This window comes from Grosmannia clavigera, assembly GCF_000143105.1.
Source record: "Grosmannia clavigera kw1407 unplaced genomic scaffold GCSC_113, whole genome shotgun sequence".
NCBI lineage: Eukaryota > Fungi > Ascomycota > Sordariomycetes > Ophiostomatales > Ophiostomataceae > Leptographium > Leptographium clavigerum.
In genome coordinates, this window is record NW_014040831.1 from 1,638,723 (window position 1) to 1,664,763 (window position 26,041).

Genomic DNA, 26,041 nt, shown 5'->3' on the forward strand with positions numbered 1-26,041 from the left:
TTCTGGATCTTGTCGGCCCGAGAGGCGGACGGACGGTGGATGCGAACGTGGTCTTCTTTGACGCAGAAGAGACGACGGCCTACTGAGGGAACGGATGTATGGAGTACGGATTCGATTTGCCATTTGCCATTTGCCATTTTGCCACTTCTGTTTGCCATTTCGAATGCTGACTCATCACTACACTGCCTTTCCGCGCACCTCGACGAGCGACTGCTCCAGGGCGGCCAGCAGCTTGGTCACCTCAGCCTCGGTGCCGACGGTGATGCGCAGACAGCCGAGACAGTCGTGTTCCTTGCCGCGGAAGCGTACGACGACGCCGCGCTGCTCAGCCAGCATCTCGTACACGGCTAGGGCGGTGGCGTTGTCGGGGCGGCCAGCGGGGTCGAGGATCTCGTACAGCAAAAAGTTGCTGTCGGTGCCGCCGCGCAGACGACCGACACCGGGGATGCGCGGGAGGGCATCGAGGAGGCGGGTGCGCTGGGCGACAAGGCGGGCGCGGTTGGCGCGCATGACAGCGAGACCGGCGGGTGCGAGGACGGTGCGGGCGAGCGCGCTGGTCGGGCTAGCCACGTTGTAGGGCGCCTTGAGGCTGTTGAGTAGACGGGCGACGGCAGGATCAGCAAAGGCAGCGCCGAGACGGATGCCGGCCATACCGAACGCCTTGGAGAGCGTCTGCAGCACGACGAGGTTGGGCCAGTCGCACACCCACTCGGCCAGGCTGGCCGTCCGCTCGTCGGCCACAAAGTCGACATACGCCTCGTCGACCACCACGATGCCATTCCACGTCGGGTGGCGCAGCACGGCCTCGATGTCGGTCTTGGCCAGCCGGCCGCCCGTCGGGTTGCCGGGCGAGCAGAGATACACAATCTTGACATCGTAGTCGGTCGCGGCCACGGCTGCCGTCAGCGCGGCCGTCACTGCCGGCACGTCGACGTCAAAGGCCGGCGCCGCCGTCAGCGGCACGCGCACCAGGCCTACGTCATTCACCTGCGCCGACACCGCGTACATGCCATACGTCGGCGGACACACCAGAATGCGGTCGCGGCCCGGCACGCAGAAGCAGCGCAGCAGCGCGTCGATGGCCTCGTCGCTGCCCACGCCGACAAACAAGTTCGCCGCCGTCAGCGTCCGCGCCGTGTGCGCGTGCGTGTTGCGCAGCCGGCACAGCTGCTCCTTCAGCTCCTCTTGGTGCGGGTCGGGATACCGGTGCAGTCCCAGCAGGTCGATGCCTGCCGATGCCGCCGATGCCGCCAGCCCGCTGTCGCTCACTGCCGTCAGCGGCGGCCCGTAGGCGTTCTCGTTGGCGTCCAGCAGCACGTTCGTCCCATCGTCCTTGTAGTCGCTGCGCGGTCAGAATACAAGGCCCAATACGCTGCAAGACGAGGAGACGAGGAGACGGGACCCGGGCACTCACTCTCGCGCACACCGGTACGGCTCAAGCGCCAGGATGTTCGGCCGTGCACATGTCTGCAGGTCGAACGGCATGACGGGCAGCTGGTCTTGCAACAGAAATCCCACGGGACGTTGTCTGGTCCGGTCTGGTCACTGCCAATGGCTTCTGGCGCTGGCGAGATATAAACCCGTCGATGACTCCTCCGTATCGAGCTGCCGATAACGGGCGGCGCTGTTTTTTTTCCTTCTAGTAGCCGCTTTTCCGTCTTAGTCTCGTCTGGTGGCCACGCACCTCGCGCCTCACGTCAATGCACAGTCGTTCTGCTGCCTCCGGGCAAATAGAGATGGCGATACGTACTTTTACTCTGAGTATCTCACCTTGTAATGGGAAGTAGCGACGTGCGCTACACGTGACCTTTGTACAAGCCAAATCTCATACAGTCACGTGATGTTCGCACGTGCTGAAGCAAGCGACACCCCACCCACATTGATTGCATTCTTCCAGATCCTGGCCAAATTCCTTCCATTTCAAGGGGAAAAACACTCCGTTAAACATGCATTCTTCCGTGTACTCCGTACTTCGTACCTAATATGTCGTATGCAGTCCGTACTCGTACATGGCAGACGTCGTCTCTCGCAAAGCCTGGATCATCCTTCCTCTGCCAGTCGTGCCCCACCAAGCGGGACTTACCACGTCTCCACCAAGTGGGGCAACAATTGAGGGACCCAGCCTCTCGCTTCTCATTCGCTATTGTACTAAAGGCAGGCCAGCAAAAAATAGGGGGCGACAGAAAGGCCCAAGCAGAAAGACAGGAGGGGAAAGGAAAAAAAACCAACAGAGGCCAGCATGGCAGACTGGCCAAATGCGACAGAGAATGAGCGAGCAAAACACCCTTTTATTTTTTTCCGCACGCACTCTCGACCACCACGCAGGAAACGAGACCGCTCCCACCACCACCACCCTGGCCAGGCTTGGCAGCTGTTTACGACTAGGATCTAGACCTCTTGTCCTCTCTCGTCTACGTCGTACACGCCATTACTGATCAGCTCTTCTTCCATTTGTCGCGTCTTTGCTACTTTACCGATCCAGGGGTTTCGCGCCGGCCCTTGCCTCGCTTCTTTTTTTTGCTTTTCCCTTCCGCTCTTGTCGCTTCTCGGTGTCCTTTTTCTGTCTCTCCCTTTTCTCCCGCTTTTTCTCCTCCTGTTCGCCCTCGTGGCTGCTGTCAGCCAGCCTTCCCTCGGCCTCTTCCCGCCCCCTAAGAACAGCCACTCTTAAGGCCCCCCCCTCTCGTCGTCTGTCCAGCCAACAGATCGTCTGTCCAACTGTCTTCTTTGCCGGTCTCTTGCTGCAATACAACGCCTTTCATTTAATCTCCGTCCCAGGCTTGACGGCCCCAGCAGCGGACCACCCCGGCAGTCCGCTTCTCTCCATCCGTCCTCCTCTTCGTTCACCCCCACTCACCCTCTAGCTAGCCTGTGTCTACTCTTTCTTCTCTTCGTTACGAGTACTCGTCCGCAGCCGGTGAACGCCCCTCGTCTCCTTCTCGTGCCGTGTTGGCCAGAACCATCTACCGTCTCCTCGCCTCGTTATACCGCAGCCTAATATCCCACCTGCTCGCCACCCTATCAACGGATCAGACCGGCCAAAATCATACACGCTTCTCACTAACCCCACGATATCCGTTTGCAGCTCTCTCCCACACACTTAAAGCTCTCACTATACCAAGTCCCCATTATCGTACACCCCCCCTGGTAACACACCCCAGTATTTCCCTTCTGGCTCGCCATCCAACCTTGTTTTCATTTGGAGCGCCCTCCCTCCTCGCCCTGGCCCCGCATCTGCAGGACGCACACCACGAGCAAAGACCAACGTGGCCAGCGCGGGAGTGTGTGTGTGGTGTGTGCGTGCGTGCGTGCGTGTGAGAGCGAAGTGAAGCGATCGTCCTGGTGGGAGCAAGGCAGGTCTCATACTTTCCTGCCGCAGATCGGCCCCTCTCCCGTCCTCCGGTGCTCTGCCTTTTGAACGAGACAGCCTCGCACCTTGGAAACCGTCTCCCCAGTCCGTCCACTCTAAGCAGCCATGTACTCCACCCAGTACGGCTTCGGCAATGCGGCCGGCCAAGCCTTCAACACGCCTTCCCCTCAGCAGCAGATGCAGCAGCCTCCACAACAACAACCGCTCCAACAGCAGCAGATGCAGCAGCCTGTTTCCCACATGCCGCCTGGCTCTATGCCTGGACAGCAGATAATGTATGGTCCGCCATTTTCTATGGCTGCTGGACCAGGCCCCTATGGCGCCGTTGCTGGCGGCCCGAACATGATGGCCAACCCTGGGCCTGCAGGCATAATGCAAAATCCCGCTATGCCCCATATGGCTGCTAACGGGCAAAGTGAGTTCATCTAATTATTTTCCAAGACACTGTCTTTGTTTCCGCCGTCTCTACTTTCCCATCCTTATCGCTGCCTTGTTTCTTCTCTTTCCTGTCCCGTTCTTTTTTCGGGTGTCGTCCACATTCCTTTGCGCTGCCCCTGATCTGTCTTGTGTTATTGTCCGAAAGCGCATCTTGGCAAGGCGCAATTGGCTATCTTTTCCAACAAACCCACTTCGCGTCGCATTCGAAAGACGTTCAAACCACTACGCGAACTCAAAAAGTCTGCAATTGATATGCGCAACGCGTCCCTGCACTTCCCCGTTCTTTTATATTGCCCTACACTGTCCTACAGGCCCTATGTGGCTGTGACCCATTGGCCCCCCTCGATGGTCAATCCTCGACTTCTCTTTACCGTGCGACAAGGCTGACTTTCTTCAATCCACAGTGGCCTACCAGACGCCATACTCCGGCTCACCGTACGGAGCTGGCATCCCAACCAGTGCGGGGCAACAGATGCCGCCAAACTTCAACATGATGGCTGGCGGACCAATGCAAGGCTTTCCCATGAACCCAAACGCCATCTCTCAGCAGCAGGCCATGATGCAACAGCAGGCGCAGCAGCAACAACAGCAACGAATGCCTCCACCTCAGCAAGGTCCTGGCGGCATGGTATTACCGCCACATCAGCGACAGTTTAATCCCATGCAACAAGGCCCTGGTGGTCCCATGGCCGGAATGCACCTGTCCCAACAGCAGCAGATCCAGCAGCAGATCCAACTACAGCAGCAGCACCAGCAACAGCAGCATCAGCAGCACCAACTTCAACAGCATCAGCAGCAACAACATCAGCACCAGCTCCAGCAGCAGCAGCAACAGCAACAGCAACAGCAGCATCAGCAGCAGCTACTTCAGCAACACCAGCAACAACAACACCAGCAACAACACCAGCAACAACACCAGCAACAACACCAGCAATTTCACCAACAGCCACCGCCACAACAGCAGCAGCACATCCCACACAACCAGCAGCAGCTCCAACACCTACATCAAACACCACAGCAAATGCACCTTATGCAGCAGCAGCCTCAACAGCAGCCATCTCCGTACGGTGGCAGTCCTCAAGTCCTCCAAGGGATGCCTCAGAATGTAACTCCCAATACACCAGGACAGCACCACCTCAACAACATGCCAGGCACGCCGATCGGGCTATCTACCCCACAGGCCGGCAACTTTCCTAACGGGTCAGGTCATGGCGTCGGCGGGCTGATTTCCAACGGTGTCGGAGCCCACGGGCAGGCTGTTGGGATGGGAGCGCCTCTGAGCCCCGGTACAGAGAGCCGGGAAAAGGAGTTGTTCACTGTCTTGCTGAGCATCAACCAAGAGCTGCTGTACGAGTCTGTGCAGCTACGAAACACACAGATCGCTCTGAAAAAAGAGCACACAGCAGAGGCTGGTGTAGACGAGCCCTCAGTCACAGAGTCTTCCGAGCCAGGGTCCGAGGAAGAAAAGCTGGTGCGCGCAGACTACATCCAGTAAGTTTTATCGCTCTGCATCTGGATTTCTCATATCAGTTTCTCCACCGGCTTTCACACAGCCAAATTTCAATCACCGCTAACAGAGATAGGTGCATGAAACGGATCCAGTCAAACTTGTCCTATCTGGCGAGCCTGGCCGACCGCAAAGTGACGGCGAACGCTGCAAAGGGCCCCGGCTTCCTGATGGCACCCGCTCTGAGCCTGGGCTTCAGGCTGCGGCCGCAGCCGTCCTCGGCACCGGATGCCATCGGCATGACCGACGTGGATATCAACAGCGACCGCGAGGACCGGCTGCGCTACATCAAGGAGCTGTACGCCAAGCTGCAAAGCTTCTACCCGGGTGTAGATTACACTAAGGAACCGGCGTTTGGCCCCCAGTCGAGTGGCGCACACGGAGCCCCCGGAGGGGCTGGAGTACCAGGACCGAACCCTGCCGCGATGGCCGCCTTCAACAACCGCGCTATGTCTCAAGGCGTACATCAGGCCAGCCCTGTGTCACAACCTCATCGGACACCACAGATGGGTATGATGGCCGGCCCACCCGGTCCTCCACAAGGCATCCCCATGGCTTGAACAGCCATTTAGATTTAGCGTAAACCTTCTTCGTTTTTGGATCTCTTCCCCCCAGGAGCGGGGTTTTCATTTATCGTTCTTGCAAGGAGCCCTTGAGCAGCCTTTACATTTTGTTTCGGTGGATCTCTCCAAAGATAGCGATGGCAGGGTTATTTGCGGCAAAGAGGCAGGAGATCATGGTTCAGGTTATCGGCAACGCGACAAAAACCGGAGCGTGGGTTACTTGGAGATAGCTTCAGCCATACATTGTAAGTTGGTGTATAATTTGATACGCGGATTGAGTGAAGAAGGTCGAGAGGTTGGGAGATGCTGATTACGACTAGAATCTGAAAGAGCGGGTTTTCAAAAGAGCGGCATAAGAATCATTCTCTATTACTAGTGGGGATCATATCCACTTTTCGCCGGTCGCGTGTCACTGGCAGAGACGCGCCTGCGAGTACGAGTACATACGAGTACTCTGTACTTTCTTTATGAAGGGAGACGGTATTATCAACCCCATACGGAAAAACAGAGCAGGTGCGATGGGTGGCTCTCACCCTTGTGACAAACCATGTAAGAGGTCGCATCTCCTGCCAATTTGGCATACCTCGCAACTGCTTGTTCTCTTCCCGTCCTGTTGTCAAGTTCAAGGCTAAACTCGTCCACCGCCACCCGCTTTTTGCTTCTATAGTACGACGTGCATGTTCTCACTGTGCGCTCATAAATTTGGCCTTCATGCTCCAGCCCCCAAGTGGCCTCTAGCGATCGAGAAGTGGAAACGCTAGGCTGTGTCTGGCAACACATCCAGGGGTTCAGTCAACTAGACACCTCTCCTGCGCTAGCCGTTGCAACGTGCTGTTCTGGTCCCTTCAACGTTTAATGAGACGATTACCCGTCCTGGCATGGCCCGTGGTACCCATTGGCCAAGTCAGGGGAGACAAGCATCACAACCTTCTCTACACTTTCATTTCCTCACCTTTCCGCTTGAGTCTTCGTTCAAGCTAACCTGCAATCTTTTCCCATCCCTGTCCGAGTGATTCTTCTCCAGAGTTTCCACCAGGTATTCTTTCCTTCGGACCGTTCTCCGGGAATCTACCTGCGTAATTTATATTTATATTTTATATTTTTTGGTCCTTTTTGGGGTACAGTATCCAAGGAGGAAGAGACAGCCAAATCATATCTGACACCAGAGCCGTGATCGTCCTCATTATACCCACATACAGAGGCACTTTTTCCCGTCCTCTGTTTGTGTGCGAACTCGGGAATACCTCGCTGTCTTTGTTCCGTTCCTAAGACCGACATTTGGCAGCATCCGCTTCACCGACATCTCAAGCACCGATACGACAGCAGCCTCTCTCCCTTTGGTCCTCGATGTGCTTTGCTTCTGCTGGAATCGGCATTTGAGGGGCAAAGGGTTAGGGATGACTGTGAGTGTGTGAGCAGAAGAATACGCCATACACCGACGACAGATCTTTTCCGGAGAATCTTGTTCTCATTTTTATTCGTTCATTCGACCGAGTGAATCCTAAGCGACTCACTTCAGAATCTCCACGATGGAGTCCGACGGGAACGGCAAGCCCCAGCGTATATCAGTAACAGAGCATGAGCCGACCTCGCCTACGGTGGCAGAAATGCCGGCTTTGGAGCCAGAGTCTCTTCCCGAAGACACTTCTGTGCTAGATGTCTCAGACGCGCAAGATGGCACCCCAACAGAGCTAGATGGCGCAGATGAGTCTCTTATTTCCGGAGAATCTCAGGTTGCAGTAGATGCAGACAGCGACCCTGATACCGTTCTCGTGGACAATACTGCAGCCACAGCCGCCGATGAAGAGGACATGAGACGTCTAGACGAACACGATTCTCTCGTCACTGTCCGCCTGTCCGAGCCGCCTGTGTTGACAATCGACACAAGTGCCGCCGAGCAGAGCGACGATGAGCCGAGCACTCCGGCCGCCACACCGAGCATCAGGACGGCAATGCCCACGTTGTGCGAAGCTGACGAGTCTGATGACAGCGTCGATCCCGATGTTAACTGGGAGCAGCTGCAGCGGACTGAAGACGAGGAGTGCAGTGGTAAAGGCACCGAGAATGTATGTGCTTTCTTTTTGGGGAGGGGGGTTCTCGCCTTTTCGTTTATCCGTGCCAAATGCTGACCGCTGACACCGCATAGACTGCAATGCTGCTTGCCCGCCTCGAGCAAGAAAACGCAAAGCTTGCAACGAACCCGAAAAGCGTCAAGGTGTACGGGCCCGAGCCACAGCAGCAGCAGACACCTCGTCGTCCCCGGCCTCCCTCCATGGCTCAGCTCCGTGATATGATCAACGGGCCGACGCCGCCTGCCCTCCGGTACTCCATGCTGCCGCCGCCTCCCCTGACAGACCTAGAGTTCTATGCGGCCCTAGTCCAGGACTACCACCAGACCGCCGCCCGGCTGCCCACGCTTCTAGCCAACAAGATCCGCAAGGGCATTCCGCCCCCGCTGCGTGGTGTCGTGTGGCAGGGTATGACAGATGCTCGTGACGAAGAGCTTGGCAGCCGGTTTGATCGCTTTTGCGTCGCCACGAGCCCCTACGAGGGCCTCATCGGCAAGGACCTTGGGCGCAGCTTTCCTGGCGTCGAGATGTTCCGTGACCCAGACGGCGACGGCCAGCGCATGCTGGGACGTGTGCTTAAGAGCTACAGCCTGCACGACCGACGCATCGGGTACTGCCAGGGCCTGGCATTCCTTGTCGGGCCGCTGCTCATGCACATGCCCGACAAGGAAGCGTTTTGCGTTCTCGTAAAGTGAGTGCTTCATCTAGCTCGACTTTCCGTGGCCGCCATTTGAAAGAAGTATGGCGCTGTTTTTTGGCGTCTTCCCAATTTCTTACACTTAATTTTCTGCTACAGACTGATGGAAAATTACGATCTTCGGAGCTCCTACACGCCCGACCTCGCCGGCCTACACGTCCGCATCTACCAATTTCGAGAGCTGTTGCGCGCAGTTCTGCCAGAATTGTCGGCCCATCTGGACGAGTTGCAGGTGGACCCAGCCGGTTACGTTTCACAGTGGTTCTTATCTTTTTTTGCTGTGACATGCCCCCTGCCCATGCTGTTTCGCATGTTCGACGTGGTCTTTGCTGAGGGCGCGGCGGAGACGATTATGCGTGTAGCGCTATCCATCATGCAGAAGAACGAGGAGCGCCTGCTGGCCTGTGCCGAGCTTGAGGATGCGATCCAGCTCTTGCTCTCGCGCGGTCTCTGGGATTGCTACCACTACAACGCCGACGAATTCGTGCAGCATTTTCTAGGCTTGTCTAGCGTTGTCACCCGAGACCGGTTGGCTTTGCTTGAACAGGCCTACCGCAAAGCACAGGTCACCAATACTAATCAAACCGGCAACGCCAATGTGGATCGCACGTCTGCCATTGCGACTGCAGCCTCTCGTTTCCTTGGTCGCCTCTGGGTGTCATCCTCGTCCTCATTTTCTCTATCTTCCCCCCCGACCGCTACATCTGCCACCTTCCCTTCATCCTTCCGTTCCTCAGGTGCATCGTCGCCCAACACATCCGACCCGTCCAGTTCGGCGTCTCCCTCCGCCTCCAACGGCCTCAGCTTAAGTGCGGCGCCGCTGCGCCCTCTTAGCATGTTGCGGAGGAGTACCTCCAAGCAAAGCCTTGCCTCCACTGTTAATTCTATGGAGGCAGCCTCCACGTCTGCCGCGACATCGTCTACCTCCTCCACCGCCTCATCGTCATCCTCTGTCCTAAGCACCGCCTCCACCGAGGCGACGTCGATGTCGCGCGACTCGGCTAACTCGACGAAAGCGAACACGTCAAATGGTGCGAGAATTGTCAGCAGCATCCTCAGCAAACCACCCGACAATGAGCGGTATCTCAACAGCCAGATTGAGGACCTCCTCACTGCTCTCAGCGACCTGCAGCGCCAGCATGCCGTGCTGGTGGACCGGCTGCAGAACGACCGAGAGGATCGCGATGAAGACCGGAAGGCGGTGCGGGCGCTACTGCATACTCTGCGCGAGAAAACAACAACCCAGAGCCCTCCACCCGGCAGCAGCGAAGAGGAAGAAGGCGATATATCCGATGAGCAGGAGGGCACAGAAAAGCCGACTGCGTCAACACGTCGCACAGCACTGCCTACTGACTTCAATTGCATCATATCATGTGAAGAGCTTACTGCTCTGCTGGAGCCAGTGGATGCCCGATTTCCCTCGGATTCTGAGGACTGCCAGGCGCCAGCCCAGCAGACGAAAGCGCAGTTGCGCGATGAGCTGGCTCGCGCAAAGGAGCAGCTCGCCCACGAGGTCGAAAAGGGCCGGGAGCACAGCCGCCGAGAGTATGACCTGGAACAAGAAGTGTCCACGGCGAAAGAGCAGCTGCGAGACAGTCACGCGCACGTACGAAGCCTTCACCAAGACAAGCAGCGGCTAGAACGGTTGATACACGACATGCGAACACGCGCTGCTTCCACATCTTCAGCAGGTGCTGGAGCCGGAGCCACCCAGAATGAAAAAGGCGCCGGCGATAGAATCAGTGGGGGTGCTGATGCTGCGGGCGAGTGGTTCGGGCGAGCCACAGGACCAACCACCTTAAGCGGTAGGATTTCCAGTAGCGGTCTGCGTGAGTTCAAGCTCAGCCGCAGCAAGTCCACGCCATCGCAGGTATCGGCGTCATACGTCCCATCACTCCCCGTCGGCAACGGGGGTGCCCAGCGGGCTTCGTCGCTCACGGTTCGCGGCGAGTCCGTGTATGGATCGTCGAATATCAGGCCAAACAGTGGCAGCATAGACCAGCAGTCGGACGCCCTCGTCTTGGAGCTTGTGCAAGCCAAGACGGCAGAGGCAGTTGCCCGGCAAGAAGTCGAGGAGAGCAGACAGAAGTTCGACAGCCTTCGTAAGGCCCTGGGGCTTTCGCCAGCCGACATGACGGCCATGCTGCAGCACGCGGGCAATCGGGGCTCATCAATTATGGCCTCTACTGCTACCAACACGGCCACGGCGGCAGCCATGAACATGCTCGGTCGGCACGCAACCGCGCCGGTCGAGAGCGGCAACAAAAGCCCGACAACAGCGACGGCACCGACTGCGACCGCGGCACCGTCAGGATATGGTGGCTTCTTTGGCTGGAGACGCCAATAGTCGGTGTCTTGGTGGAACAGGACCCGTTTCATCTCTACATTTTTCGCTTCACAATTTTGCGTTTGGAAGATACCACTGTGATTGGCATGGCAGGCATAGCAATGGCGTATATACAAAGTATTTATATACTTGACAGAAGCGCGGAGCTGTGGAGTATCTGCGCCAGTATGAAGTAGCGGTTTTGGATAGTTTGGATAGCCATGAGCCGATTTAGATTTGTGAACATGAGACATTTACTACTAGTATTCACAACAGACTTTGCAGTATTATCACATGCCAGACAGAGAGGGTTGTGCAGCTTATGACGACAGGACCCAGGACGAGCTCGTTTATGCAACTACAATGTATAGCCGCAGGCTTGCATTCTCGGTCGGTCTTTTGCTCGCCCAGCAGCGCTCTCTGGCGGCAAGACAGAGCAGCCCCGTGCCGACAATATGCCTGTATCCACCTTTGTCTCCGAGCGACGTATGGGTCGGTCGCACCTGCAGCCAATCTATTTCTAGGCAATGGAGCACTGACGCTGCACGGACACACGGACCACACCGGGGCGGGACAGCGAGTCGAACACACATTGACTCAAGGCACTACGACTGCCTACGACTGCTCGTACAGGCTAGTCCTCAGCCTAGAGACTCCAGACACAAGGAAACAACACAGCACTGCAGGTGACGACGCTTAGCACTGACATCACCTATTTTCGCGTGCCCCTTCTTCCCACACTTTTTCCCTCGATCCTTCCCTAATCTCCCCACATCTTTTCCCTCTTCCTCCCTCGCGAGAGAAAAGTCGGAAAAACAGAAACAAGACGCAAACACTTTCAGCATCCTGCTTGACCGTCCGCATCCGTCGTGCTGCGTTCCATCGAGGTAAGCCATTATTTTGATGCCATAACGTGCTCCTTATCCTTCTCCTACCTCTGCCCTCACCACCACGCCCCCCCCCCCTCTTCTCCCCCCCTTCGACCGTACCGCGTGACCCTCTATGCACGCATCTTGCCAGAAGCCATTCGTCGTCACACTGCCACGGTCCAGACTGCAAGCGGCGGCTGAGCAGCAAGAGACGGCCAGGGTAGCAGGCAGCAACTACTCGTCCCCGTGTCCTTTTGTCCACCTGCAGATCTCGGACAATCTCCCCTATTTATTTCCCCTTAGGTCAATAAAATTGTGGCCACTTATCGTTGCATCATCGAGTTGTCCCCCTTCTCCAACATCTCCCTGCTCTATTTCCTCTTCATAACCACCGGCTTCCACCTACAACCCTTTTGCACACTCGGATTCTCCCTGAAAACTGACAACGTGCCTGTGGAGCAGACCCGACCAGGCCATTTCTCAACCCAAGTCTACCACAAAGACCTTGTTCTCGGCTCGCGTGACACATCCCAATTTCGTACACAACCTCCCTATACGTTACAGAAACCTCAAATCGCAATGGCCAGCACTGCCAGCCCTCCCGCCGCCAATGGCAGCTCTGCTAAGAGTAGTGAGGTGTGTTTGCATGTCTCGTTGCCATGTTCTGGTTGCAGTAGCTTTGTGTCCTGCTGGCACGACGTATCAACATACGAAGACACTGCTGACAACTCCGTCCTTAATCACAGTTCATCCCGGAATCGTTCCATATCCTTACTTGCTATATGCCATCTCCACAACACTGTTGCCCTCGTGTTCCAGTTGGACCTGACCCGGGCGCTGCGACGAGCACAATAGCAGACCGATACTCTGCAATAGTTACGATGCTGACCTATGCTTAGACCAGTATTCGGAGCCTTCGGCCCCGCCGACCTATTTCCACTCATTTTTCTCCAACCTGCTATCGTGGGACAACCCTCGTAAGTTTCCGGCAACTGCCGTGAACAGAGACAGGAAGTATGAGGGACTGACCGGTCACAACAGGGTCGTCTGCTATCGCCTACGCCTCGATTGTGACGTTTATCGTCGCAGGCCGGTATCTCGATGTGGTCCGGTGGGCTTTCAAGTTGACCTGGATTGTGCTGGGTGTGGCCGTGGCTGCCGAGGTTGCCGGTAAGGCCGTGCTCAACAAAGGTCTGGCCAGCCAGCTCCGGCCTCGCCAGTACTACACCATCCCGCGCGAGACCTTTGAGGCTCTGCTCGGTGACATGCACGATCTGCTCAACTTCTTCGTCATCGAGGCTCAGCGCATTGCTTTCGCCGAGAATGTTTACGCTACTGCTGCCGTACGTTTGTCCCACTGATATTCAGCCGAAAGAACTGCTTGCTAACGTATCGCCAGGCGTTTGTCGGTGCCCTGATTGCGTACATTCTCATCAAGTTCGTGCCGTACTGGGGTCTTGCTCTGATCTTCAACACGGTGGTCTTCTTCGCCCCCCTTGTCTACAAGACCAACAAGGAGCTCATCGACGAGCAGCTGAAGCAGGCTTCTAACGTGATCAACACCCAGACCAGCCAGCTTCGCGAAACCGCCCACAAGCACACTGCCCATGCCGCTGATCTCACCAAGCAGTACCTAGGTGACTACACTACCAAGGCTCAGCAGCTGCTGCGCGGCCGCCATGCCACGTCCGCTGCGACTACCCCAATCGCCCCTTCTTTCCCTACAGCTCCCAGCACTGCCCCTTCGCAAAAGGTCAGCGAGGCCGACTTCCCCACCGCTCCCAAGGCGGCTATCCCTATCCAGAAGCCGGTGGCCGACGAAGACTCGGAGGAAGAGTCGTCTGAGGAGGAGGAGGAGCCGCTCATCTCCGCATAGGTTGACGGCGAATTATCCCAACCGCTATAGACTTTCTTACTGTCTCTCCGTCCGCTTTTTGGCAGTCGAGTTTGATTTGTTTTGGTGCCGTTTTCCCAGTTTCCTATATTCGGCTGGCCGTCTTTTTTTCCCCGGTTCACAAGCAATAGACAACTACGAGCGAGGAAACAGCCAGTCCTTTCTTCTCCTTGATGGAAAGGGGGCAAGCTTCATGACAGACTACGACTATGGCATTTTATGCTACATTTTCTAGGCGGTGAGGAACAAGGGGTGCCAGTTGGCACGACAGACGACTTGGATTTGAGAGGGTAGTGTCTCATGGTAATTGCTTGTGGACGCAAGAGATTGTATGACTGGTGTGTGTGTCTTATTTTTGTTGCGCGAATGGATGGACAAGGAAGAATATGATAATGCGCAGAAGAATGAAATTGTTCCAGAAGGGACTCTGCGCTTCTATGTTCTACTCCATTTTCTTGCTTCTCCTGGAAGTATATATACGCGTGCGTATATATGATATAGGTGAAAGGTCATCTTGGGGGAAGCTCTTGTTTGTCACCTCTTTTGATTTTCCTTCTTCATTTTAAGACGAAGCATCCCTGTTTGAGCTGTCCATGCTGCGTCCTGCATTCTATGTAGCGGTTTCCTCGTTAATTCAAAATTTCCATTACAAGCTTCTTGCAGTGATACTCTGCGACAGGCTATACAACCACTCATTGCCGGCTTAATGTCTCGTATCCGAAAGACAGATGGCTGTTTGACAACTACGTCCGTGACAACAACTCCGATAGCCAATCTCGACAAGAAACTCATTCAGAATCAATTGAAGGCTGTATACCCAACGCCCAATTCCGTGTTAACCCCATTCCCTGTAAGAACCTTGCGGTTTCAGTGAAATTTTGCAGTCCAATAAACCATTTCGCGCGTACTTTTACAACATATCTAACTGTATCAGTCTCTCGTTTCTTTGCTCGTCTTTCTCGTAGCTCGCATCCTTTCTGAATTGCCTCGGTAGGACCCGTCAAAGACTGCCGCTCAACCATAATAGGATGTGTTTCGCTGAAGGATGGGCTCAAATGTCTCGTCGTCGTCTTCATCATCGCTGTAGGAGGTGGCAACCTCTGTTGCGTCGTCTCCGTCATCCTCGCTGCCGTCATCCTCTATCCGCTGGTACATGAAAAACTGGATAAAGATTCCCATGTCCAGCAGCAGCGTGCCCAGACTGCCAGCCAGCCACGACAGGTTGACAAGCAGGTAGCGCCCGTATCGGCGCCGCGCCTCTCCGGGTGGGTAGTTTCTGTGCTCCTCGTGCGCGAAGATAGACAGCACATACGTCAGATTGCCGAGGCATGCGAACAAGAAAAACAGCATGCTCACGCCCTCTGTCGATTGTCGCCGCCAGTTCAGCAGCAACTGTGGCAGCCGCGAGCCCAGGTACAGCACCGCGCAGAAGTAGCCAAAGATTTGGCCCCAGACGCTGAACACGAGCGGATCGTCGCCGCTGCCGTCCTCGCCCGATGGTGGCGGCTGGCTCTTCTTCTCCTGGGCACCACCGCTCAAGTACCAGCCAGCCACACCGGCGGCGCAGACCATGAGTATAGCCAGAAAGTTGAGGGCGGTGGCCTGGAGGCGAGAGGCAGACGAACGGGCGCTGGCCGGAGATGCAGAGGCAGAAGGCACAGAGGCAGAGGTGTGGTGTTCGGACGAGCCAAGTTCGGACACAAAAGGGACGGCGGGCGAGAGGGCCGACCAGCTGGAACGGCGGCGCTCGTGGTGATCATGCCCTTGTGAATGGTGATGATTGCGGTGGCTTTCATCCTGGGATAACAAGGCTGACCGTTCGGACAAGATGCTTTCGTTGACTGTCCCGGCAGCTGTTGTTCCAACTGCGCGCTTCGTCTTGGTCTTCCGCGTCTTGGCCTTTGGCGGCACCACGTCGTCTCTCCATGTGAACCCGCGGTAGTAGAAGCACTGGCCGAGGAGCACAATATCGGCAATCGTATAGTAGATGGCGAGGATGATCTGTAAAGGCAAAAAGAGGCAGCGGTTAGTCGAGGTATCAGACCGAGACTTGGGCGACTGATAGGGATCTTACCATTGTCGGCAGCACTCCTTGCAAGACAGCTCCCAGTATATTGAAGACATCACCTGCCAGCCAGACAATGATGAACTGAAGCGAAAGCCCATCGGCACTTCCGCGACGGAAATTCTCGATAATCTGTGGAGAGAAGACGACTACCCAACAGGCAATGGATATGGACCTGGCATGTTAGCGGCTGGAAGCCCAAGCCTGTATCCCGGCGACCATGCTACACACCCGCAAATTCCAGATATCTCCTCCACGCCGAGGTTGAGTGGTCCTGTCGGAGGAACCATGTTTGCAAGTAAGGCTTGACGAGGCTGCGATTTAGGACGAATTGAGCTCCGTGCATATAGGGCTTTCTTCAATTCTTGGATTGGGGTGAAGGTATACAGCAGACGGGGGTGAGAGGGAAAAAGAAAAATGCCGAGGATACATGAAAGGGGAAAGAAAGGGGTCAACACGTTTGAGGGACAATGAAAACGCCATCTGCTTAGCTTGAGCAGTTGGCGATGATTGTGACTGGCAGAAAGAAGCAGCTGCATAGGAAAAAAACTTCCCTAGCTAAAATAGTGGATTTGGGCCGGCCAAGTCCGGCGCGATATTCACCGCCTTCCCGCTACGTCATGCTTTTTCGTTCCTTTTTGCGGGGTACAATTATTGAAGGCACGATGCCGTCAGAGCTGGAATGCTAGAATTGGGAAGCCGATTCATAGAGTTGACGCCGTCTGCCGCTCGTTTAGACTCCGGCATGACACGGGAGTGTGAAGCCCGATATTTGGACATGGCTTTCAGCTGCAGAAAGGAATACAGACTCAGCCGCAGCGTTTCGTCGTCAACATACATTGGTTTCAGATAGCCTATCGTTTCTTTAGCTTGATTCTGATTTATAATTGCCCCTTTTAAACCTCCGATATAATACCGCCTGGTCCCCCGCATAGCTTGGACTGTAAACATGAATGAAGCTGTTACATAGACCGAGTATCTGCCTACAACCTCTGATGTGCCGGATGTCATCGTGAGGCTTCGCTCGCTCATTGCACAACCAGGTTCTCCAGATCGAAACAAGGAAGAAAAACAAATCAGACGAGAAAAAACGGAAAAAAAAACGGAAAAACAAGGAAACCGAAAGTCTGGACCTCGGATCCCCATAGCCAGCCTTCCCTCCAATGGCACTGCCGGTTGCTGATCTTCCCGTGCTGCCCGCCGACGACTCAATGTTGACGCGCAGATTCGGCCGCGAAGTGGCCAACTACTTCTCCGGCAGCCCTCTCAACCGGGTCTCCTTCTTGCGGACAGACCATGCCTTTCTGCAGGCAGCCTTCGCCCACCCTGCCGCACGCTTCCTGCTGGTCGACAACCTCGCGCCGCTCGTCCACAACACCACGCCGCCTCGACTCGCCTGGTCTCTCCTGTCCGACGTTGCGCCATTAACGGGCACTCTGCCGTTTGCAGGAACCGAGGAAGACGCCGCCAAGAACTTCAACTCGGCCAATGACCCGCATCCCATCATCCTCTTTCTCGGCATTGACGAGAAGAGCAAATTCGCCGAGCCTTCCACCGCAGCTGCCCCCCCCAGCTTCACCTACAGCACATTCAAGGGCAACCCATACTTTGCTGTCGACGTCACTCCCCGTGGCGGACTTGCTGACCGGGCCAATGCTGCGATCGAGGCCGCCAAGGCCAAGGGCCTGACTTTTTTTACGAATGCAAGAGGCATGAACCTCGTGGCCGAAGAAGGTAAGGAGTCCCGGAGAGAGCAAGAGAGCAATAAACAGAAGAGGCTGTCGTGCTGACCGCTTATGACAAACAGCGGCTGCTTATGGCCAAGCACGTGCTCTCCTAGACTGGAATGCACGCAACCCGTTCTGTGCACAGTGCGGCCAGCCCACGCTGTCGGTCAACGCGGGCACGAAGCGTGTGTGCCCCCCAACCGACCTGGCCGGTGTCGCGGATGGTCAGCCGGCCGTGGACCGCAAGCCGTGCGCCGCGCGCAAGGGCGTCTCCAACCTGAGCTTCCCGCGGACGGACCCGACCGTGATCATGGCCTGCGTCAGCGCCGACGGCAGCCGCGTCCTTCTGGGCCGCAACAAGCGTTTCCCCAAGGACTGGTACAGCACCCTGGCCGGTTTCCTGGAGCCGGGCGAGTCGGTCGAGGAGGCGGTGCGCCGTGAGGTCTGGGAAGAGAGCGGTGTCACTGTCGGTCGCGTCGTCATCCACAGCTCGCAGCCATGGCCGTTCCCGGCCAACTTGATGATCGGCGCTGTCGCCATCGCCCAGCCCGGTGAAGGAGAAACCATATTTTTGGGCCACGACCCCGAACTCGAAGACGCCCGCTGGTTCTCCATGGACGAGGTCCGCAACGCGCTGCTGCACAACACCGCCGGCCTGGACGAAGCTGTCAAAGCAGGCTACAAGGAAGGCGACTTACGGCTGCCGCCACGCACGGCCATTGCAAACCAGCTGCTGGTGGCTGTCGCTGAGGGTTTCGCAGATGCAAACGGCCCCAAGATTTAAAGGCGGAGCAAGGAAGCAGAACTGCTGTTCTAAACACTAGATAAAGAGAAAACGCACATAGGGGTCAGCCCTTTTCATGTAAATAGCAGCATTGTCAAATTTCAAGTCATGAATAATACGGCCTGTCAGGTAATACATCCGTACGGCACAACAACTAATATCCACTCTCTTGGAAGAAAAAAGAATCAGAGAGGCTAACAGCATAAAAACGAACTAGTCCCGTTTTATACTAGCGTATTTATATACCACCATAAATATCTGGATTTTCTTCTCTTCTCTTCGTTCTTTCTTTTCTCTTCTTTTTTTCACATCGGCGAGAATTTGTTCTACACCGTCATGTGAAGAGCGAGTCCTCGCTATTGTTCTAAGAAGGCTCCACAAACGTGGCTTGCTGAGGGTTATTGCATCTCTTCCATGGGTTTCCCTCCGTTCCCGGCCTCCTCTAACAAAGTGGCCACCTCTTCCCTTTATACATTGCCATGGACGACGTCACAGGTCCTTGACGGTGGGGTGGTTACGACATTCTACTTCGACTCGTAGTACTTTTCTCTGGCGATAAATCGATGTAAGACCAGATGTGTGCTGTAGTCAGTACCAGTTAAGGTCATCACAACCTGTAGCTCGCAGCCGTGAAAGCTGCAGCAACTGCAGAATGTGGAATCCACTGTTTGGGCCCAATATCGACCTACAAATTTCTGGGATTACATCATCCGCTACAGTAAAAACACTTAGTCTACTCCGTACGAAGTATGTTTAACGCCACATTAAACCAGCTGTGGGAGAGAAATCGGTTGGTTTATTACACCATCTACAATCCGCTATTTGCTATGATCTATCCGCAGACATGTGGTGATCTGGTCAAAAGACCTCCGCATTCCTATCCTCCCCGCAAAAAGAAAGAAAAAAAACGCCTTCCTCATGTAGAAACGACGAAGCGTTTAGTACAGACGGCGGGGCGGCGACATGGAAGCCTTGATGGTCAGGCTTCCAACGTTCTGCCAACCCTTCTTGAGCAGCGAGACGAGGTAGTTAATGGCCAGCATAATGTTGGCAACCAGCTGCTCCTGGGTCATGCCGACGTTGCCGACAGCGACACCCATGCACAGAACCTTCTTCAGCTGGAACTTGATCGTCGACTTGACCTCAATGATCTTGGCCGACAGATCGTCGGCGTGCGAGACGGGCGTAGGGAACTTGCCAGCCTTGGACAGACCAGGGCCGAGGATACGCGGGATCTGCTTGATCAGGGTCTCGGAGGCGATGAACGCATCGTACTTGCGCGCCAGCTTCTTGACCAGCTTCTTGTTCTTGTTGAGCTTCTTCAGGTCGTCCGACGACATGGCGTCGACACCGCCGTGCTTGGCACGGTCGATATCGTGCTGGTCACCGAGAATGCTGCGACGCTTTGGTTAGCGGCCACCGACGCCATTACGTTTCTGCAACCCTTCCTGTCTACATACCAGATCGCCATGTTGGGGCGGGGCACAGACGGCAGGCGGACTGTACCAGAGAAACGCTTGTCACGCTGGGGGTCGTAGTTCTTCAGGCCGATCTGGAGCTCGACCGTCTCGAGGAAGTTCCTCTTCTTGGTCTCGAGCGAGTACTCGAGAACCTCGGCAACATTGCCACTGGAAGTAATGTCAGTACCGTTCCATCTTAGTATAGAGCCTCTGTCCCGGTAGCAGGCCAAGATTGCATAGAAACAGAGGCGGGCCGCCGAGACGAGGATAAAGGGTCGGGGTTGGAAAAAGCATACCGCACTCCGGCGACGGTGATTCTGAAGAAGAGAACGATTAGCCGCTTGCTCAATATGCATCAGTAGAGGGTATTCTCATCATTGTCTTACTTAGACATTCTGACCGTCTTCCAGTAGAATAATCGATTCTAATGGTGAGGATTGGCTGCGTGATGAATTGTAGAATAAAGTTCGAAAACTATTTAGGCGAGTCCGAGAAAAAGTTTCAGCGCTATCTATCGCAAGACTGAAAAATTTCTGTGAATTTGTGTGGGAAAATACCCTAGAGGGGCAGTTATCACGTGATAAGGACTACACTAGCACGTGGGGTAGTCACGTGCACGAAGTACTTGAGACAACATCAAGACGAATACTTCGTACTCATCAGAGTTGAATCTAGGACTGGTTGCAGTTCCATAGAGTCCTTTAGACGTTGCTTTGGTGCTGCTTACAGGTTCTTTCCCTTGGCCAAGATCTCTATTTTCCGAATGGCAACTAAACTATAACCTATGGAACCTCCTCTCCCCCTAAAATCAGCGAAAATCACTGCATAAATTTCACTTCGGACTAGACGTCGGATAATAGACTACGTTTCTTCAATTGTCTTTGATGTAGCTGATATAGCCCAGAACTTTATTAAAACGGTTATGCAGTATAGGTCAAGAAATTAATTATCAACGCCAGATACATTTACCCAGCATTTGCATATATAGCCTCCACAGGCAATGACAAAATTCAGAATGACCTCCAGATCCGTGCCGTCCAATACTCATACCGTTACCTCAATTACTTCGGCGCCTTTACCTTCTTGTTCCTCCGGAGTGCTAACTTCAGGGGTGACATCCGATTCGGGCTGTGCCAGCCCCACAACTTTTGTCATTTGTTCCTGGGCTACTGCATCAGCTGCTACTGGCTCCGCCTCTTCTTCCAGAACTAGCTCCGGAAATGGCTCCAATTCTGGTTCTGGGGTGGCCACGCGAATTGCTTCCTCCGGCTGTGCTTGTTCGACAGCCTTGGGTACATCTGCCGTGTTCACAGTCTCGGTGACAGACGACTTCTCAATAGGCGACGTCTCTTCAACAGGGGACGCCTTCCCGCTAGAAGTGGCTCTGGATCCAGTTGATTTTGGTGTAACCGAAACAGATTCTGCAGGTGTGGGTGTTGAGGGTGGAGGCGTCGACGCAAGGCTCATCGCATGCATAGCACTTTCTGGTCTCCTTGAGACAGGACTATGCTCACTGCGGGCAGTCCGCTTAACGGGAGCTGGCGATTGCTTTCGGGGAGGCGAAGTATGGGGGGCGCCAGACTTGTCTGCAGTCTTCGAGGCTGAAGACTGAGTTGGTCTCATCATGCGGGCCAAAAAGCTCTCATCAACATCTTTTTCCTTCTTGAGTGCAGAATGGTCTCGAGCTGGCTGCTTCGGAGGGGGGCCGAGACTGGGCCGAGACCGACTGATGGTCGAGTTTTGTCTCCGAAGGCCCCGCTGTGTTGTCTTGGTGGCCGTTGTGGCAACAGTTGCAATGCTGGCTCTGCTGGAAGCCCTGGCCGAGGGCTGATGAGTGCTGTCATAACTGCCGGCTTGTCTTGACTGAGTCTGGCGAGTCACGTTGGCCTTTGTAGCCGAGGCTGCTGTGTGTGTCACGAGTCCAGCGGGAAGCTGCACAGGGCGGGTGGGCGACCTCGGTTTCGGCTTGACAAAAGCCGAACCATTAGGAGAGAGTTTATGGACAGCCGAGGGCTTCTTTGAGGACGACGAAGCTGTAGACCTGCTTGATGAGGAGGTCGTAGATTTTGGCGTTGTCTTCTCTGACGGGGCCGGCGTCTTTCTCTCAGGAGTTTTGTGATGCTTGAGTGCCAGCGACTTGGAGGGACTTGTAGGTGTCTTCAAGGGCGCAGCCGCAGCCCTCTTTTCCGGCTTTGAGTGTGCCGCTGTAGAGATTTTGGGCACACTCTTGGTGGCCTTGGCTTTGGTGGGAGACGTGGCAGTCGTGGCCGCTGGCTTGGACGCATCCTTGCCTTTGCTGCTGCTGGCCGTCTTGGTCTTCGCAGAAGCGGGAGTCGCCGCTGTGGGTTGCTTTGCAGAAGCACCGGCATATTTTGTAACATTGACGGCAGAACTGGTGCCAGACGAGGTAGCCTTCACAGAAGCCAGTTCGCTTGCCTTGCCCGCAATTTTCTCTGGGGACTTGCCCCTACTCGCCACTCTTTCCGTCTTCTCGGAGGACAGCTTTGGCGCGTCATACTTTGACGTATTCGAAAGAGATTTCATAGCTGGAGCGAAAGCGGATACCGAAGTTGAGGCCTGAGGTGGATCAGACGCCACTACTGGTGCTGGCGAGTCTTTGGCTGCTTTTGGCGAAGGTGTCCTCAGAGGGAAGGGCTTCATTGGTTCATCTGGTGTCTGTACGTTTGCTCGCCAAAGGGCGACTGCTGGCTTTGCTTGCGAATCGACACTGTCTCCGGCCGTAGTGCTGGTTGCATCTGTCTGAGAAAGGACGGTTTCCCCCTCGCTCCCGCCGCTGAGTTTACGGGCTTGTGAGTTGCCGGAATCTGTACTGTTGTCTCGTTGCAGACCCACTCGACCGCCCTTTTCAACTGTAACGAAGCTGGTACGCACTCGGGCGAGTGGTCCGAGAGGATCTGAAGCTGTCCCGGCAAAAGGAAGTTAGCACTAGCTATGAGACACAGAACAGGGTAAAAACGTACCCTGAGGTTGAAGGGCTGCTGGGACCCGCCCACGATCCGGTGGACTCGTCTCCCCCTTATTCTCAAACATTGCGCGAAGATTCCTGACTTGACTCATCGTGATGCTTGGCCGTCGGCTCGTCGGCAATAAATTGCAAGGTAGGCCGCTGGAGATGTAAGAAGAGCGCGAGTGGCGGCAGCCACCAGCCGGCGCAGGCGACTGTGAAAGTCTTCAAAGAAAGGAAAGAGTCGTAAATGCCTGACTGGAGGTTGAAAGATCGGACGAGCGAGAGCTCAAAGGTAGGTTGAAAAGGGTGGCCAGCGGTTGAGGCGAGCCGAATAGGCAACAGATGACGAGCGCCGGAGTGTCGTGGCTTGTGGCAGCCGGCTCTCGTCTTACCACCTGCCTGCCCTCCTATCTCGAATTCGAAATGATTCCCACTGGGTTTCGAAAAAGCAGACGCCGTGGGCTCAGCAGAGAGAAAAAGGGAGCTAGGCTGCCAGAAAGGAGAAGAAAGGTGGGTATAGTTCAGTAGAAAGGACAAAGCAGAAGAAAAAAGTAGCAAGATGAAGCGGATGCGGTAGATGCAGTCGATGCAAAAGATGAAGCAACGAGGAGAAAGATTCTGGCTTGTGAGTGCTTCCGGATGACCTGTTGTTTATGTGTTGGAGATTATGTTTGTCAAACGGGCTGCCTAGGCAGAGGAAATGCTCGGTGGAGGTCTGGGCTGGTGCTTGTGAATGTGGCTCCAGAATTAAAATTATTGGGGCCAGGTGCCTCTTCAGTCACGCGTTTAACGTTCCGTTTAGGCAAAGAAGAGTGCGGGAAACGATGCGGATGAATACGGATGAGGGAAAACGGAGTAAATTAGGATGGCGGGCATCGTGCAACAATTTGCGCGGCGGGCCCGAGAGGTGGCAGGCAGAAGCCATCGCATAAAACGGCCGCGAGGAGGGGGAGTGATGCACGCCGCGTTTCGCGTTGCTCTGGCCAGCTGGCCGTTCATGCATTTGCGACGGGCGCGACTGCCACCTTGAGCCCCTGAAAGTCTCTTAAGGTCTTCCAATAACGGGTAAGTGCGACAGGCAAACCCCAGCCAACCATGTGGCAGGTCCGACAGCCATGATTTCGGTTGGGCTCGCGCCCTCCGCTCGAAGAAGATTCCTCTGGGGCGGGAGAACACGAGACAGACGCAAGACGCAGGGGTGTTTTATGCAGTATACATAGTAGTGCACACTGATGCATGCTCGACGCCTCTCATCGTATTGTGAGCACCAGCGGGCTCAGCAATCTCGCCGTTTTGTCGGAAGTGACACCTTCCCCGTATTACTTCGTAATATGAGAATAGGGGTAATAATTAAGAGAAGGAACCATCCGCATAATAGGCCCTTTCCCCAAGAAGGCAAGAGCCCCACTCGGCGCAAGACAAGATGAAAAGCGAAGAAGAAAAAAGGTGCTGTGAGGACAATCGAGATCGGCAACTGGTCAACGGGGCATCGAAAGCATAGTGGTGCTGACCGCCAAGGCAGAAAGGAGCAGCATCAGTGGCTACAAGTGAAATAAGCGGAAACGCTTCAGTCCATAACGGGCAAGCGCCAAAGGCGCAAAGTAACGCATTCCAGCTTCCGATGGTCGGCAGGTAGAGCTGCGAGGATACCCCGCCATTGGCTGGGCAGGATTGCACCTTTCATGCTGCCTACAAATGAAGACGCAAGTCTCCGAAAAAAAAGTTGCAACTAAGGTACGGAGTACGCTAAAATGAAAAGTGATTGGGTGAGGCAGAAAACAGAATTATAATGGTCTACAGAAGCCGCCAGGGCAAGTCAAGCCCCTGCCATTCACGCAGCCCAGCTTATGACTCCTAGCTCTCATCGGCGGGTGACCAGGCGGAGAGATTGGCGTAATTCTATTGGCTGATTATAGTGTGATGGCGGCGGTAAAGACGAAGATCCCTCCAATGTACGGAGTTTGTCGCAATTCGCTCAACATTAGTCATAAGCAAAAAAATCTTGGTGTGATTGGCAATTCTTGAGAATATTGATCTACGCAACACTGCCTGTTTCCGTTTGAGGCATTGTACCGCAACCATGGCAGCCAGAAGGACTCTGAGAATCGGTGAGCAAGGCTGAGCCCGCTCTGTTTGCAGCCAGCTAACAGGCCATCTGGCAGGCCTCATCCCCGGTGACGGCATTGGCAGGGAGGTGATCCCAGCCGGCCGGCGCATCCTGGAGGCGCTGCCCACCAGCCTCGGGCTCAAGTTTTCGTTTGTCGATCTGGAGGCCGGTTTTGAGACCTTCCAGAAGACGGGCGCAGCGCTGCCCGATCAGACGGTGGAGATCCTGACGCAGGAGTGCGATGGTGCCTTGTTCGGCGCTGTCTCGTCGCCGACTACGGCCGTCAAGGGCTACTCGTCGCCGATCGTGGCCCTGCGCAAGAAGCTGGATCTGTATGCCAATGTGCGGCCTGTCAAGACGGCGGTGGGCGAGAAGGGGGTGAAGCCGATCGACATGGTCATTGTGCGCGAGAACACCGAGGACCTGTACGTGAAGGAGGAGCGGACATTTGAGGACCCCAACGGCCACGGAAAGGTGGCTGAGGCGATCAAGCGGATCTCGGAGCGTGCGTCGTACCGGATCGCCGCCATGGCCGGCGAGATCGCGCTGCGACGGCAGAAAATCCGCGAGGCCGGCGTGCCCAGCATTCACAGCCGGCCGGCCGTGACGATTACGCACAAGTCCAACGTGCTCTCGCAGACGGACGGCCTTTTCCGCTCGGTTGCGCGTCAGGCCCTGGCGGCGCAGAAGTTTGTCGACGGCGGCGTCGGCATCGAGGAGCAGATCGTCGACTCCATGGTGTACAAGCTCTTCCGGCAGCCCGAGTACTACGACGTGATCGTGGCGCCCAACCTGTACGGCGACATCCTGTCGGACGGTGCGGCCGCCCTGGTCGGCTCGCTCGGCCTCGTGCCCAGCGCCAACGTCGGCGAGGGCTTTGCCATCGGCGAGCCCTGCCACGGCAGCGCGCCCGATATTCAGGGCAAGAACATTGCCAACCCGATCGCGACGCTGCGCAGCACCGCCCTGATGCTCGAGTTTCTCAACGAGGAGACGGCGGCTGCCAAGATCTACGCTGCCGTGGACGCCAACCTGGCCGAGGGTAAGCTGCTGAGCCCGGACCTGGGCGGCTCGGCCAAGACGGACGAGGTCGTCGAGGATGTTCTGCGCAGACTCTAGATTTCTTCCCAGGACCTCATCGTGGCGTCGGGTAGACTAAAATAAGGGGAAAACAACAGTATTTCTGTCTGATATTGTCAT

The 26,041-nt window shown here is 55.4% G+C and overlaps 9 protein-coding genes across 9 annotated transcripts; 5 read left to right on the plus strand and 4 right to left on the minus strand.

Annotated features, from left to right (window-relative positions):
• Window positions 1–177: 177 nt before the first annotated feature.
• CMQ_3406 (histidinol-phosphate aminotransferase) lies at window positions 178–1,485 on the minus strand (the record flags this gene model as incomplete). Its single annotated transcript, XM_014319344.1, has 2 exons — window positions 178–1,342; window positions 1,415–1,485. 2 exons carry the CDS (start codon window positions 1,483–1,485, stop codon window positions 178–180), a joined length of 1,236 nt encoding a protein of 411 aa, XP_014174819.1.
• Window positions 1,486–3,472: 1,987 nt separating this feature from the next.
• On the plus strand, window positions 3,473–5,872 carry CMQ_3703 (uncharacterized protein; the record flags this gene model as incomplete). Its single annotated transcript, XM_014319641.1, has 3 exons — window positions 3,473–3,782; window positions 4,930–5,296; window positions 5,389–5,872. The coding sequence occupies 3 exons, from the start codon at window positions 3,473–3,475 to the stop codon at window positions 5,870–5,872; spliced, it is 1,161 nt and encodes a 386-aa protein (XP_014175116.1).
• Window positions 5,873–7,404: 1,532 nt separating this feature from the next.
• On the plus strand, window positions 7,405–10,988 carry CMQ_4139 (GTPase activating protein; the record flags this gene model as incomplete). Its single annotated transcript, XM_014320077.1, has 3 exons — window positions 7,405–7,941; window positions 8,022–8,635; window positions 8,741–10,988. The coding sequence occupies 3 exons, from the start codon at window positions 7,405–7,407 to the stop codon at window positions 10,986–10,988; spliced, it is 3,399 nt and encodes a 1,132-aa protein (XP_014175552.1).
• Window positions 10,989–12,415: 1,427 nt separating this feature from the next.
• CMQ_3965 (cell lysis protein) lies at window positions 12,416–13,712 on the plus strand (the record flags this gene model as incomplete). Its single annotated transcript, XM_014319903.1, has 4 exons — window positions 12,416–12,472; window positions 12,741–12,813; window positions 12,878–13,179; window positions 13,236–13,712. 4 exons carry the CDS (start codon window positions 12,416–12,418, stop codon window positions 13,710–13,712), a joined length of 909 nt encoding a protein of 302 aa, XP_014175378.1.
• Window positions 13,713–14,744: 1,032 nt separating this feature from the next.
• Window positions 14,745–16,085, minus strand: CMQ_3635 (pq loop repeat protein; the record flags this gene model as incomplete). Its single annotated transcript, XM_014319573.1, has 3 exons — window positions 14,745–15,731; window positions 15,805–15,970; window positions 16,027–16,085. The coding sequence occupies 3 exons, from the start codon at window positions 16,083–16,085 to the stop codon at window positions 14,745–14,747; spliced, it is 1,212 nt and encodes a 403-aa protein (XP_014175048.1).
• Window positions 16,086–16,958: 873 nt separating this feature from the next.
• Window positions 16,959–18,306, plus strand: CMQ_3864 (NADH pyrophosphatase; the record flags this gene model as incomplete). The annotated part of the gene is made up of 2 exons (XM_014319802.1): window positions 16,959–17,529; window positions 17,603–18,306. The coding sequence occupies 2 exons, from the start codon at window positions 16,959–16,961 to the stop codon at window positions 18,304–18,306; spliced, it is 1,275 nt and encodes a 424-aa protein (XP_014175277.1).
• A 938-nt stretch (window positions 18,307–19,244) lies between these two features.
• Window positions 19,245–20,160, minus strand: CMQ_3824 (60S ribosomal protein l1; the record flags this gene model as incomplete). The annotated part of the gene is made up of 4 exons (XM_014319762.1): window positions 19,245–19,701; window positions 19,767–19,934; window positions 20,063–20,083; window positions 20,153–20,160. 4 exons carry the CDS (start codon window positions 20,158–20,160, stop codon window positions 19,245–19,247), a joined length of 654 nt encoding a protein of 217 aa, XP_014175237.1.
• Window positions 20,161–20,810: 650 nt separating this feature from the next.
• Window positions 20,811–22,817, minus strand: CMQ_3866 (uncharacterized protein; the record flags this gene model as incomplete). Its single annotated transcript, XM_014319804.1, has 2 exons — window positions 20,811–22,687; window positions 22,748–22,817. The coding sequence occupies 2 exons, from the start codon at window positions 22,815–22,817 to the stop codon at window positions 20,811–20,813; spliced, it is 1,947 nt and encodes a 648-aa protein (XP_014175279.1).
• Window positions 22,818–24,814: 1,997 nt separating this feature from the next.
• Window positions 24,815–25,960, plus strand: CMQ_4249 (isocitrate dehydrogenase; the record flags this gene model as incomplete). The annotated part of the gene is made up of 2 exons (XM_014320187.1): window positions 24,815–24,842; window positions 24,897–25,960. The coding sequence occupies 2 exons, from the start codon at window positions 24,815–24,817 to the stop codon at window positions 25,958–25,960; spliced, it is 1,092 nt and encodes a 363-aa protein (XP_014175662.1).
• Between the last annotated feature and the right edge of the window lie 81 nt (window positions 25,961–26,041).